Source organism: Xenopus tropicalis, chromosome 8, assembly GCF_000004195.4.
Source record: "Xenopus tropicalis strain Nigerian chromosome 8, UCB_Xtro_10.0, whole genome shotgun sequence".
In the NCBI taxonomy this organism is placed as follows: Eukaryota; Metazoa; Chordata; class Amphibia; order Anura; family Pipidae; genus Xenopus; species Xenopus tropicalis.
Window position 1 is genome coordinate 74906895 of NC_030684.2, and position 15911 is coordinate 74922805.

General features: G+C 38.9%; 1 protein-coding gene across 2 annotated transcripts; it reads right to left on the reverse strand.

Annotated features, from left to right (window-relative positions):
• Positions 1-178: 178 nt before the first annotated feature.
• On the reverse strand, positions 179-14578 carry sapcd1 (suppressor APC domain containing 1). Of its 2 annotated transcripts, none has more exons than XM_002939454.5 (6): positions 13504-14578; positions 11600-11721; positions 5899-6033; positions 5263-5367; positions 1518-1601; positions 179-816 (listed from the first exon to the last, which is right to left on the reverse strand). In XM_002939454.5, the coding sequence occupies exons 1-6, from the start codon at positions 13850-13852 to the stop codon at positions 712-714; spliced, it is 900 nt and encodes a 299-aa protein (XP_002939500.1). In that variant the 5' UTR covers positions 13853-14578; the 3' UTR covers positions 179-711. The 2 variants fall into 2 exon arrangements, with proteins under 2 accessions (XP_002939500.1, XP_031747438.1); XM_031891578.1 differs by lacking the exons at positions 11600-11721; positions 13504-14578 and adding exons at positions 9513-9599; positions 10157-10724.
• Positions 14579-15911: the final 1333 nt, after the last annotated feature.

A 15911-nucleotide genomic window follows, 5' to 3' on the forward strand; every position in this document is an offset into this window, starting at 1 on the left:
GCCACAAAGATTCTTTTAGTACTCACCACAGGGAGCTGAACAACACTCCAAAGCAACCTGCCTTCCACTTAAATGACTGAAGCACTTGAGATAAAAACCTTGTGTTGTGTTATATTATTCAGCAGATGTTGGCTAGCTAGTATACACATCAATACATGTCATTCAGTAAGCACAAGAGGCAACTTCTGTATATTTTAATCTGAAAGTGTTAAATGCACAATTATTATATACTGTAATGTTCCTTGATTAGGAAGTAAGAACATATATTGCAGGCTCTCTTAGCATTATCGTTCTGCAGGTCTCTGGTAACCAAGTGGGTAAATGCTCTGCAAATGTTATCACTGTAGTGAGAGAGATGCTCTGAAGTTCTCTAGTCAGTAAATAAAGAAGAGCCATGCATGTTGGTAAATCCATATAGGGCTTCCAGAAAAAAAGAATTCAGGCTATTACTGGGTCTTGAGCTATTGTTTTGTAGTATAATCATATATGTTAATATATTGTGTCACATATCCCTTTGTGCTTTGTGACTTTCATGGACTAGAATGCATTTAGTCCCAGGGGGTTTTGTACAGGTACCTAGTTCAGCTGGTGCTGATGCAAAGTCAGCACCCTCTGAATATCAGACTTGGATCAGTGTTCTGCACCTGTCCGCCCCCACAACATCCATTCTTGTCCTAACTCCTTCAGAGTTAAATTGTTGAACTGCACAAGTCATATAAAAGTTGCTCGTGGTGGATGCCGTTCTTCAAGTTCCCTGTATAAAGCTGTGTTCTCTCTTTGCAGCTTCCATAGTCGTTCGCTCTGCATAGAAAGCTCCTGCATATGAACAAAAGTATTCTCTGCTATTACAGTGCTGATACAAAATCTCCATCCCTAGCTCACATAGACACCACAACCTCTGTAATAAACCCATAGGCAATATCTGGCTCTAACAAATTCTCTGCATTCTACTACCAGTCACTTCATGCATTTAGCTAGAGACTCTGCATTTACCAACTCTTACAGGCATGGATATTAATAACTGTAGTAGCCCTAATGTGCAATTTGCCTTAGTCGCCTCTACTGGAAAAGGATTACACATTATTCATTATTACATGAAAGGCAAACCAAGTTATGCCAGTTTTTCATCATAATTTAAAGTCCTCCATTGCTAAAATGAGCTTTCAATCCCTGACCCATTTTTAATCCACTTATACATTTGAATAATAGTCATAATGACCAGCACGGAACTCTATATTAAAATGCAGAGATTTATTTAGACAACTTACATTACAAAGCGATAGTTCAGACTAACAATGTCTTTCTCAAGTCTTCATCATAATACAATTAACAGGAATAAAGTGATATTTAAAGGTAAAGCATGGCCACGTAACCCTATTGGGTAAAGTCAAATGACTTCCTCTCGACTTGTTTGAATATTTAAAGTACATGTTTAAAGGTAATGTTACTTATTAAAGGGAAATTAAACTCAAACATTCAAGCAAGGCGCAAAGAAGTCCACCACACCATATACTTACCCTGTTGAGAAGCTCATTTTGGTATTTAAGGGTGTTGAGAGTATCACACGTTGTTGTAGTGCAAGAAGGATGTCTTCGTGAAACCTATGGCAGCACAAAGATAAAGGTTTTTTTAATAAGTATTACTACTTCTTATTCGGGCAAGAAATATATCTACAGAAGATGGGAACCAGTATGGGTACACGCTTTGCACCCCAATAAGCCACCTTTTACACCAAGCCTCTGACGTACCTCCGCTACATAGACAACATAATCTGGACACATGGGCGTCCGCAGAAAATTTTCCAAGGGGGGGCAAGTAAGCTAGCATCATCCTGCAACAGATAAATATATATATATTTTTTTTTTTTTTGCAGGATGATACTAGGGGAGGCTAAATATGGCCCATACACAGACTGACCTACAGCTAATGTGACACTTAGTGGATTCACTGCTGACGTAAAAAGTTAACCTCCCAACTACCTCTTGCCGTTCCCACTGACTCCCAGGAATACTGTACAAAAGTGTGGGTGGGGGTGCTTTTTTTTTTTACCCTAAAATGTTTAGTATTAGTAGTAAAAGTATTCATACGCGCACTTCTGTTAGGGGATCTGCAAACATTTGTGTTTGGGATCAGTTAGCTTAAAGGGGTAGTTCGCATTCGAATTCTTAATGGCTTAATTTTTAATGGTTTTTCAGTTATTTAGCTTTTTGTTCAGCAGCTCTCCATTTGGTATTTCAGCAGCTATCTGGTTGCTAGGGTCTTATTTACCCTAGCAACCAGGTAGTGATTTAAACAAGAGATGGGAATATGAATAGTTAAGGGGCCTACTTGGAAAAATAAGTAATACAAAATTATAATAATAATAAAATTGTAGCCTCGCAGAGCAATATTTTTTGGCCCCCATTTGAAATCTGTATAGAGGCAGAAGAGAAAGGCAAATTATTCAAAAAAATTAATTAGGAAGACCAATTGCAAAGTTGCTAGGAATAGGCCATTTTATAACATACTAAAGGTTAACTTAAAAGTGAACCACCCCTTTAGATGTGTTTATGTTAGTTTTATAGCAAGAAAGGCAGTGGGTACTGACTCCCCATTATATACAGTGAGATGCAGTCCGTATTTACAAACCCAGCACATTATATGCCATGAGGAGCAGTGGGTACTGATGGCAGATATTCAGGCCCTGGCACTATAACACTGGCACTGATACACAACATTGGCCCCACTGTAACTTACTATAAATGAACAAAACAATGACAAAAAAAAAAAAAAAATAGTAAGTGCAAAAAACAACAACAAATATATAAACACACAATGAGCTTTTTCAGAGGGAAAGAGTTAACTTACCCTCCATGTGTTAGGGTAGGGGATAGATTATAAATTAAACAATTTAATGTCAGCTAGTGATTCTTTAGAACTGTATAGTACCTGTGGGATGAAAACTGCAGCAAAAGTTGAGAGTTGGTTCTCAGGTAAAGTTACAGGGGCAGATTCATCTTTTCAGTCTTTATTTCTGTTTCCAGTTTGCAAAATCTCCCGATCCCTGTGTGCATCTGTGCTCTGATTGGTCAATTTTACTGTCTGTCAAGGAAGCTGTGCTCTGATTGGTGAATCCACAAGAAGAAAGATCCAATCGGAGCACAGCAAAAACGGGCTTGAGGGGAAAGTGCAGAAACGGAGTAAGGTTTTTGTTTTTTTTGCTACTTTTCCAGGGGGGGGCAAGTGCCCCCTCTTGCCCCCTTCTGTGGACGCCCATGTCTGGACAGGTACTGAACAAGAACTCATTCAGTTTCACAAACAATTTCATGACTTTCACCCAACTATCAATTTAAAACTGAACCACTCCCCTACTCACATTCACTTTCTAGATACAACCATTCATATCAGGGAAAATAGTTTACAAACCACCATATATCGAAAGCCAATGGATAAACTTTCTTATCTCATGTTTGATCGCTTTCACCCTGACCACACTAAACACTCCATCATCTACAGCCAGGCTCTACGTTATAATCGGATATGTTCTGACGCTACTGAAAGGGACCACCACCTAAAGACACTCAAAGCAGACTTCATTAACAGGGGGCTACAACCCAAGAATTGTGGATCAAAACATCCATACAGCCACCAAGATTCCCAGAAGTCAACTTCTGCAATACAAACAAAAAACAGAAACAAATCAAATTCCTCTAGTGGTCACATAAAATCCCCAGCTAAAGATCCTCAGAAAAATAGCCAAGGATCTACAGTGTACACTTCACAAGAATGAGAGGCTCCAAAACATATTCCCAGACCCACCACTTCTGGCATTCAGGCAGCCCAAAAAGACTAATAACAAGAAGTGCCTTGACACAACCCAACAAAAATGGAACTTATCTCTGTGGCAAAAAACAATGCAAAACCTGCCAACACATCTGTACATCAGACAAAATACAGATTCCAGACACATTAGATGAATTCAGCATCCATGGCCAGTACAACCGTTCTTCTTCCAACGTGGTGTACTTAATACAGTGCATTAGATGCCCAACAGGAGGACTGTATATAGGAGAGACTGGTCAAAGCCTGAGAAAGAGAAATACACACCACTGCTTTACCATAACGAATAAAAAACTGGACACACCAGTAGGGAACCATTTTAACAGCCCTCACCACTCCATAAACGATTTAAGAATCTTGGTCTTTAAGAGAAAATTTAAATCAGAGAATGAAAGGAAGTAATGGGAGTAAAAATTAATGAAAACTTTCAACTCTCTGGAGAAGGGACTGAACCTGAGCCTTGGATTTATAGCAAATTGTATAGATTAAGAACTGCCTCCACCAAGCCAGAAATACAAACATCTGTAGAGACACTGGGCCAGTTAATCACATGGAATTCCTTTTAGGGCTCTGGCACACGGGGAGATTAGTCGCCCGCGACAAATCTCCCTGTTCGCGGGCGACTAATCTCCCCGAGTTGCCATCACCTGCTATCCCACCGGCGAAAGTGTAAGTCGCCGGTGGGATGGCACACGCGGCGGCGCGATTCGCCGCCGCGTGTGCCATCCCACCGGCGACTTACACTTTGGCGCGATTCGCCGCCGCGTGTGCCATCCCACCGGCGACTTACACTTTCGCCGTTGGGATGGCAAGTGATGGCAACTCGGGGAGATTAGTCGCCCGCGAACAGGGAGATTTGTTGTGGGCGACTAATCTCCCCGTGTGCCAGAGCCCTTACTTCACACTTCATTAACTTACCCTAATTTATATCAAGCCACTTTAATCCACATTATCTTGTTATCTGTTTGTCCCTTGCAGACCCCCTTTATATGACTTTGTTAACACCTTCCACACAGATATTCCTTTTTTCTGGTTATTTGATCTATGAGCTGAATGTTGTATATATATCAGAGAACACCACAGCTTCATTGTAATCAGCTTGAAAAAGGAACTAAAATGTTCTGAAAGCTGGCTATGATTATCTTAGTTAGCCAATAAAGGTATCACTATCCACTTTTGTTATTTTTTATTTCAAAAGGGTTACCCTGTAAACATTTTGACTGTCTAGCATGGTACATCACCTTTTCCTGCATTAATAAAAAGTATATAATACCATTAGCAGAATATCCAGTTTATCAATTATCCATATAATGTGTTGGAGAGTCAGAGTAAATTTAAGTTGCTTTCACTATGGTAAGTTCATACATCTAGGACATGTGCTCCAGTTACCAAGTCTGTATTCTAACACAAACATGACAAGAAAATGTAATGAAAGAACTAAACCTTTTCTGGGGGAGAAATAAGATAGCTTAGGAATCTGTTGACTTCCTGGATTTGAACCATCAAGGAAGAGCCAAGAAGTGGTGGAGGTGGTACCATAGGTAAGTCCTAAGAAAAAGAATAAAAATAAGACCATACAGAAACAAGATAAAAATATAAAAGCCATTGAGGTACATGCAAAGTTTACAAACAATGCCATAAAAGTGATTATATTAAAGACCAATTTTCCCCTTTATATTTTCGTTACCTTTTTCTTGGTTTCGTTCCAGATAACCACCCATCTATTAACCATATTGCTTAATTATGTTGCTCATTGCCTGCTATTCTCACTGATGCTCTGTGGTTACTCTGTTAAGGAGGGTTTGGCATTGCAACTGCTGCAGGCCGGACTGCTATTTCAAATACACAGAGGCCCAAATAGCCCCCCACCAGCCCAAAAAATAGTGACTGTCTATGGCATTTGCCAAAACCCACAGATTGCCAGTCTGGGTCTGATCTTTAGAGAAAGATACAGCAGAGCTTGCACAAAGTTTTATCAAAGAGCAGTCACCTGGTAATACATTTTCAAAAGGGTGTAAGCAAACATGGCTAAATTGTCTATAAATGAGCACAAGTCTATGTCAGAAGCGTGTGCATTACCATGTCACACTGTAGTTTCTTGTGCTGTTCTGCCTCACGTAGTTTGTCTCTGTACCATTCCCGGGCTTTGTCCACCAATTGCAGCCCATCTAGCAATGCATCTCGCTCCTGCTCTAACTCCTTCATACGACGTAGCTGTAACAAACATTAAAGGTTATCCCTGAGATTCAAAATAGCACAGGGATTCAGACAATTCATCTCTATCGAGATATAATACTAATCTGAATAATAATCAGAAAAAGAGAGAAAAGGGAGAAAAGTGAAATGATGGAGACATTTAGGTAAAGATAGCCACATTAGCAGGGTCTACTGTAAAATCACATTTTATTGGATTATTCCCCTTTAATAGTTGGTTGTTTTTTACTGATTACTTTATGATTAAGGGCACATTAGTTATTTCATTTAGTTATGTTTTACTTGTCATGGTACCAGTTTGCAAGGCAGTGTACCCCTACACCGGAGCATAAAAAGGCTGCTTAAAAGATGGCACTGTTTATACTATTTAGTTAATATGGGTTTCCCATCCCAAGAAAATCCTGCATTTGTTACAGATCATTAGAATTCATTTTTTATTCATTGCAATAAATTTATTCTACAGTTATGTTGTGATCTATATAGTCAGAGCATAGTTTGTCAACTTCAAAAATTATAAGGGGATGTAGTTTTTGGCTTATTTACTAAGGGCAAGGGGACACAGTGTTGGCTCCAAAATGCTTCAGGCAGTTGGCCTTGTTGTAAAGTGGTTGTTCGGCTTTGAGTTAACTTTTACTATGATGCAGAGAGTGATATTCTGAGACACTTTGCAATTGGTCGTCATTTTTTATTATTTGTAGTTTTTTTAGTTATTTCATTTTCAGTTCAGGAGCTCTGTAGTTTGGAGTTTCAGCAGCTATTTGGTTAATAGTGTCCAAGTTTGGATAAGAGACTGGTATATGAATATGAGAGGGCCTGAACTGAAAATAAAGTAACAATAGCAATGAAACTGTAGCCTCACAGAACCATTGAAGAATAAAAGCTGCTCTGAAACAAAGGGAGGGCAATTAATATTAATACCCTTGGTAAGAAAATTAAATATTGGAGAGGTAAGCATACAAAAACTTTTGGCCATATAGTATTTATATGAGTATAGTAAGTACCAGACTTCAATCACAGCATTTGCAAGCTGCTATTTCTTTGCCTACATTGCATCACTCTGCCCCTCCCTGAGGACCCTGCAGCGTATCAGAAGAAAACAAAGTTAACATTTACTTCAAATCCCCTGAGTGTATTGTCTTATTTAACACCGAACTGTTCTTCAGAGAACCCAGCATCCATATCTATTTTCTTATATTAGGGAGTGCATGGCCTTTGGAGTGTTTATATATATATATATTATAGTCCATAGGGTGCACACCATTTGCAGCAACAAAACCTGGGTGCTAGTACAAAAAAAATGCACTGGAACAAACATGTTATGCTTTGTTTTTCACTACAGATGAAGGTTTCTGTGTGAGACTGAAACATCAAGTAATGAACCTTTCTATTTTTGCATTTACATTTTGCTCACAATTCTTTAAATCCTAGGAGTGCTGTCCTTGTTCCAGTATATATATATTTATATAGTTCACTACAGAACATTCAATAGGCAGTGAGGCAAAATGAAGCCACCATTCAACAAATAAATAATATTCATGTAACTAATAATTAAAGCTTTAAAAACAAGTAATATGACCCATGAGATTTGCTCTGGTTTTAGATTCAGTAGTTGTTTTCTGCATTCTTTCTGCACAGTTAACTATTTGTTTTTGGCAGTGCACACTGGGAACATTTACAACAGAAAGGCAGATTTATGCTAGGGTACATATTTAGATACATGCAAGGACAAATCTAGGGGCACAGATTTACTTTTTATTTTCTCACCATCTTTTAGTTCCTGCTTATATGGGTGAATCAGTGCCAAATATGGGCTGTAACCAATGCTTGCTTCCTTCCCAATCCCTGAATTTTTTCTCCATAAAGCACCTAAAGGTGCATTGCCTGTTCATTAAGGATTCTGACAGGAGAAACAAGTAGCTATTAGTAACTGTGTATAGGAAGCAATGTCTGTGGAGTATACATGCTGACTCCATAAAACATGTGTGTTGCAGTTATATAACCTAAAGGTGTAACAGGGAACTTGGATCTTGCTATATGTATCCTCTTGCCCAGTTTTAGTTATTAAGGTGCCTTATTAAAGGAAAACAATACCCCCAAACAATGTAGGTCTTTGCATAAAGCAGCTTATATTTAAAGCCCTTCTTCATCTACATAAACAATTTTCATAAAAATATACTTTTTTAGTAGTATGTGTCTGAGTAACCCTAGATAGAAAATTGCCATTTTAAAGGAAAAGTAACACAAAAAATTTTTAAGTAAAAAAGATATTCTACCCTGCACCAATAACTGCCCTATCCTGCAAACCACTTAGTATTTTAAATGCTTTAATAGAAAATACCTGCTAAAACTTGACTTCCTGTCAATTAAACTACGGTGATACGGCGAAAGAAGGAGCAGCATCCACTATGCGACGATCGATTGATCGAGCCTATCCTGACTCCTTCCTATACAGAAAGAAGGCTAGGCTCGATCAATCGATTGTCACATAGTGGATGCAGCTCCTTCCTTCACCGTATCGCCGTAGTTCAATTGACAGGAAGCCAAGTTTTAGCAGGTATTTTCTATTAAAGCATTTAAAATACTAAGTGGTTTGCAGGATAGGGCAGTTATTGGTGCAAGGTAGAATAGCTTTTTTACTTAAAAAATGTTAGTGTTACTTTTGCTTTAAGTACTAAGGGCTGCCCCATGGGATCATAGTAGTCACAGTGCACACAAACACACCAGGGGCACACATACATGCTAGGCTACATCAGCCTACTAATGGATATAGTCCTGTCTTTTGCTCCCACGCTGAGGGAGCACACAGATGGTGGGTCAAGGGAAAAGGGCAATATTTACTGATATATTCCAGTTTGGTACGATTCTTTAATAGGCCACCTAATATAAATCTGTTGGTTAAGTATTTATTCTGGAGGCCAAGAATCAGCCCATATGCTGGCATCAGCCTTCTTCTTTGCATGGGTGCGGCACACGCGGTATTGGCTCTGAAATGCAAACCCTCATGATTTTGCCCAATAATTTTAAATGTGCTTAGTTTAAAAAATTGAATCCTATAAAAAGTATTAAAATGTATTTAAATTGTATAGGGCTTCAGTAAACTACTGATAGACATTAACTGGGACTTATTTATAAACATTGGGCAAATTTGCACCTGGGTAGTAACCCATAGCTACCAATCAGTGATAAGCTTTATTTAGCCATTTGATTGGTTGCCATAGGTTAATGCGCATGTGCAAATTTGTGCCCAGGGATTATAAATGACCCCAATGCAATATTAAGAAAGAAAACAATAGACAGAGGGATAAAGAAAGCAAACTATGCACTGACAGGATCTAGACATGCTGTATGAGTGAAGAAGGGAGATAACCAATGCAGTTAGCAGATAGATAGTTGCAAAATAAACAGAGACAGAATAATATCTACTTAAGTGTCAATCATTTCTTAGACACTTAAAGTATTTTCTCCAGTTAGGGACTCACCCATAAGTAGAACGTCAAGGCCTCTCTGCTGCTTTGCAGGGGGAGGATGAGGATGGTGTACGCTGCTACAGCCATGGAACATATGAACTGGGAAAATTAGGTATATTTGTGCCTGCATATGATTCAGGGGATGTATTCACTAATGTCTTCTCATTATATAAATGTGTATGTGCCTGTGTTTAAATGTCTCAAGTGAGTGTGTATGTGTGTGTCACCATGTCCCTCAGTGTCTGTAAGTTAGTGCATAAGTGTGTGTACGCACACACAAACACATGTATATGTGTATCAGTAGGTAACTTTTAATCTTAAAGGGATTTTTATCTAATCCATATATCATATATAAAACTTATTATATTAGTGCTATACATATATACACTACAACCTTATGAGCAGGTCACCATCTGACTCTTGGGTGTATATGTGGCTTCCCTGTGGGAATGTATAGGTGTGTCTCATTAGGCATTTACAGTTTATGCTATTCCCACCCTCTTGTCTCCACCCCTCTCTCTGTTCTGTCCCTCTATTTGTCCCAGTCTTTCTCTCACACCCACGTATAGTTTCCAGTTTCTGATAACACTGGCTTTGATTTCAGACCCATTTTTGAACACCTTTCCCTCTTCTCTGCATTTTAAATTTTGCGTTACCTTTCTGTTGTGAAAATACACTCTGTCCTTTTCTTGATACTCTCTCCTTGCCCTTCTCTTCCTTTCTTGCATTTAATATACCCTACCTCTCTGTATAATCCTTCCTCCACCTGTTTTTCTTGATTCCTTTTCTTCTGTTTGTGGTTTGCCTTTAGTGTGTCTCTCCCCGCTTAGGAAAGCCGCACTGACTTGTCTGACTGTTGCTCTCAAACAGCAATCCCATGTGAATAGAGAAGGTATGTGAACTGACACTCCCTCTTCTCTCTCTCTCATTCTATCACCCTCTCCCTCACCCCTCCTTTATTCCTCTCTCTTACTGACGGTCCGAGTCTTCTAACCCACCAAACTATGACTTAATTTATCTATATATTACCCCATTCTCCAGGTGCAGAGAAAAACTGTAGTAAAAGACAAACAGTGAAAGTATGGAAAGGCAAATAAAGTGGGATAATGGAGGAGCAAACAACAAAAAGGCAGTGGCTAGGCAGGTGCCAGGGGAGGGCTGTTTTGTTACTAGCACATTCTGTTAGTGGAAAATATTAAACAGATCCCATCCCTGATGCTTGGGACAAAGACAACATGACCATTAAAAAAGATGACCAATCCAAAATCAAAAGAAAATTGTATGGCAATTATTAAATCCAACGTATTAACGAAATATGCACCAAAAATTTCCTAAAAGTATCTCAAAGAATCATATTTATGGAACTAGAAAAAGAAAGAGCAAGATTTCTGGGACAGAATAATGGATTGTGAATCAAGAACCACAGAAAAAACAAAATTCCCAAAAATGCAGGTATTAGGACCCCCCCCAAAATAAGAGCATCTTTCAAATCACAAATCAAAAAACATTCCCTAGGTACATCTAGTATAAATAAATCTAACGCAACTGGACTTGTTAAGTACTCATTGAAGACGTTTCACTACTCATCCGAGCAGCTTCTTCAGTGACTCAACTGAAGAAGTTGCTCGGATGAATAGTGAAACGTATTCAATGATTACTTAACAAGTCCTGACCTGGATGAATGAAAATCTTCATAGTCATATTCCCTAGGTACATTATTTGGCACTAATCCAGCCTGGAATCTGAACCAAGATAAAATACATAAAAATATACCGCAAATGCAAATATGCAGAAAACAAGCAATCAAGCCATTTCTATTACACTTAATTTAAAGTATATATCAGAGGGTCAGCCTTATACTGCAATGTATAGAAATCCAAAATAATAAATCAATCCATTGCATCAGCAAAACTTAATAGGGGCTAAAGTGCATTGTCCAGACTAATTGCACACTACAGGATCCAATTTCATTGGTAATCCAGGGCAGGAATGATGAAGAGTGCATGACCCAGACAGTACAGTATTACAAATCCAGAGCTAGCTTTATACATACTACAAAATACATAGTAGACAGCCTATAGCATTGCAGGTATTATTACCGTATTATAATCTATGGCACTGGTAAGTGTATGACGCCGTGCGCGTTGCTCTTGACGCATGTGTCGTAGGGTGTTGGTAACATCATTATTGATACTGTGGGACCGCGTGACACCTTTAATACCTAAAACAAGAGGATAAGCACATAATAAACAAGAGGCATGCCAAGTCTTTAATATAATTTATTTAGATAAATAATATGCCAGCCTTTTCTCAATTGTAATCAAAACAATATGGTAGTGAATAAATGGCAACGTGTTGAAATTAATGATCACTTACTAGACAAAAGAATTTTGCCTGTGGGGGCTCTAAACGGCAAATCACTAGCCTCTCAATGGGATTTTCTTACAAAGAGGTTGAGGCATGATACTGTAACCTCTGTGTAATTAATTTTTCACTCTCTCCATCTGCTTCTATTCTAAACCAACAGCTTAATTCTAAAAGTTTGTGTTGGGACTCAGAAGGCATGGCTTTTCACAGTCATTAGTGAAATTCTAGAAATAATGGATGTACAGAACCTACACAGTAAATTAATTCTAAACCAAGTGCCCCAAGGTTGGAGCCGTTTGCCCTTAGAGAAACTGTATAACCCTTAGGAGCTCTTGGGGTTGCACATAGGAAAAATGCACATTGTATGAACATTAGCTCTTATAAAGTTTCCCTCTAGAGATCATTACATTGGGAGGTGTCATGCAAGTCAGTCAGTTTCTTATTTATTTTAATTTAAGGGTTCTACAGACTAAGGGTCATGTTCTAGCAACTGCCTGATAATGGTACAGCATAAAGTTTATTTATTATATGACAAATGATTTTATTTCTCTCTCTTTTATATGCAGCAACATATACATGTTGCTCCCCAACCCCTTGGATGTTGCTCCCAGTGGCCTCAAAGAAGGTGCTTATCTTTAAATTTCTGGCTTGGAGGCAAGTTTTGGCTGCAAAAAAACCCAGTATAATGCCAACCAGAGCCTTCTGTAGGCTGCCAGTCCAAAATACCAAATAGACAATCATAGCTCAACTTGGCACCCACAGAATTTTTTTCATGCTTGTGTTGCTCTCTAGCACATTTGCCATTTTAATGTGGCTCACGTGTATGAAAGGTTGGGGACCCCTGCCATAGAGATTCAAGGCTTCATTTACAAAGCCCCAAGCAAAGCCCTAAGGGGTAGCCTCAGAGCACTGCAGGATTTCTGTGTAGGCTGTACAGGAATTTTGGCTCAAGGTGCTGAGTGCAATTCTATAGGAATGCTGTCAGTACCAGACTGCCTCTTGCACCCTTAACGATGCCCATGCTGGCATGGGGGCTAGGGGATAGCTATATACAGCCCACACCCTCATAAATGCAGTCCTTCTGAATGTATGGAGCTCTGTATTCATGGGAAAGTTGATGTTTTTTGCACTCCATTCTGAAGAGCAAATACCTGCATGTAAGGCACAAGCAGCGAGGCAGGAAGCAAAGTGTAAAAAAACACAATAAGAAAATTATGACTTTTTTAGCACTTAGCTTGCATTCATAGTAAGTTATTGCTTCTTCCAGTGAAAGTGCTCTGTGTTGTACAAGAGTATTAATACTCCTGGCTCCCTCTTTGTTCCTCTACTTGCTAGCATTTATTTCAGCCTGCAGATTACTCACAGACAGATGGTGCAGATTAAAGCTTGTTACAATACAGAGCTGTAAAAAACACTGGCATGTAGGTTAAACAGTTTTAAGAGACAAGAATAGAGTGAGCCACAATGCAACCAAAATGTTTCCACTCAAAAGTGAATTATAGCAAGAAATGTTTGAAAAAGACAATATGTGGACAATGAAGGGTGAGATAATGAAGACAATCTATTAATAGAAGATTGCAGTACAATTTCTCTCTAGATGAGCAAAACCCAAACAGAAATTTCCCCTCAGACTCACCTCTTCTTTTCTTTGTGTCTGTCTCCTGGGATTCTCCTGCCCTTAGTGCCTGTGTAAGACCTCTCACCAACCGAGGGAAGCTTAGATAGCCACCACTACATGCTGTTGCATCCCTTAGAGCCTGGGGGACACAGGAAAGGATGCTGGGGCCTGCCCACAAGTTCTCAATGTCCTGCACATGTACCTGACCACCTCCTTCCTCTTCTAGTATCCGGTACAAAATTCGAAGATTGTGAAGAAATCCCCGAGATGGACAAGAATGCAGAGAAGGATGTGGATCTGAAGTGGCGAAGGAAGAAGGCATAGGAGCGATAGGAGCAGGTGAACAGGGAAGGAGCAGAGAGCTCATAATAACCTTGTTACCTTTTCTGTTTATCTATCTGGATTCCTGTGTCTATCTGCCCTTATTCGGTTTCAGTATTTTGTAAAAATATGTAAAATTCCTTTATGGATAAATCTCTATTGCTGCTAAGCAGTTCATATCAGCATTCTCTCATCTGTTCACATGATGCTATCAGTGACTCTGTTTGCCTCTTACTAACATTATTCTGACCACTCACTAAAGTCTAGATCTCATTTAATCCTACAATTGTCTAACTGATTTCCTCTGAGATATTTCCTATATTACTTAGTTTTGCTATATAGGTACTTCTTACTAGTTTTTAATTTCATTTGGCTAGTTTCTGCTTATTCCTATGGCATACTTTCTGCCCCTCCCCTTTCTGTGTGATATTTATTCTCTCTATAGTTGCACTGTTCACTTTCCTTTTCTCTCATATCTCGCCTCTCGTATCCCTCTCTCCTGTACTGCTGCCTTCCCACTTCTCCCTTTCTCGCTAGTGTCTCACACTGTCCCGCATTCTTCCTTTCTTTTCTTTCCGTCTTTTGGTTTGTGTTCAGCTGTCTCTCTTCCCTCCCTCTGTGTATAATCTCTCTGTGATTCTTGCTAAGTCTCTGCTTCTGTCTCCTCTCAATAGCATGCTTCTCTTCTTTCACTGGTGAGAAAGATTGTCACATCTGTGATGTCTCTTTAGATATAAAGGACTGGGGCAGTCAGAACCAGAGATGTTCTGCTCTCTCGGTCCTTTGTCTCACCACTCCACCCCCAATGTCCCCTCTCCCCTTTGTCTCCCTTGCCCTCCTCCCGCATACATTGCCTTTCCAGTCCTTTCACCTGTCAGTTTTTCAGCAAGCATGCATAACTAATTACTTTTTCTCAAACTGTGCTTATTTTTAGATATAAATGTATTTAGGTGAATATTTAAGCAAATATTCTTATAGTTTGTTACATATACACTGAATCAAAGGAAGTTTCTTATGTACATAAAGTTAAAAATCATAATACAGAATATGCTAGAGACTATCAACCACCACAGAGACAAATAAGTGAGTGATAATAGCTTGTTGCACTAAAGGTCCTGCCCTGTCACCTCATGATTTTTTTCCTTTGACAATAGTATGTGCTTTCCATGTTACGTTACACACAAAATGGTTCACAGTGCTTATAGTAACATGCAAGTGTCAGAGAGAAAGCTCACAAAGCCTATGTGGCAGCTGTCATGGGTCAGGGGTGAAGCTGCTCACTAACAATCTTACCATGGACTCTGCATGCACTGTACTGACTTTATATATAGAATGTAACCAGGCAAGTGTATCATCTTCTGCACTAAACAGTTAAGCATATTTCTGATTGTTACATTTTTATTTTATATACTTACTGGCATCTCTCTTGCACATAAAAGTAGTTCCAATATAGAATTGGGAAGGTTGAACCACTAAATCGCTAATTTAACACAGATTTTATGATACTCCTGCAATCAGTTTGTATCACGTACGTGTTGTGTTGCAGGTTGGGGCTTGCTTACTAGGCAGATAGAATAGCCAGATGAAATAACCAATAGCACTTGTTTATTCATACAATTTGCAAAGAATACACAAAAAAAGAGAAATGTAAAAAACAAAACAGGAGAAAGGTAACATGTAGGTTATCCTGTGTCAGAGTTAATTGTTAGTTCCTTTATCCTTACAGTGTAATGTATTTATGGAGCTGGTTGAATATTTAACTTTAGGTTGTGTCGCTTGTATTTTCTCCACCAAATTAGTAGTGGAAACAATACAATGTGGCACAGCCAGTTATGAGTTTAGTTTAGTTTTACTCAATTTAGTATTATCAGCAAAAAGAGCAGACCCCTAATGTACTTTACTAGCAACACCGGTCCAATTAGAGAATTCTCTATTTACCACCACTTTGTAATCAATACTTCAGTCAATTCTCTATGCAAGAACAAATAGTATTTTCCATACCATAGTATTCGTACTCACTGCACTGTGATTTCCAATTTATTCAAGTATCTTATTGCTCATTGCCCCTTCCAAAACATTCCCCACCAACTATATCAAACTTACAA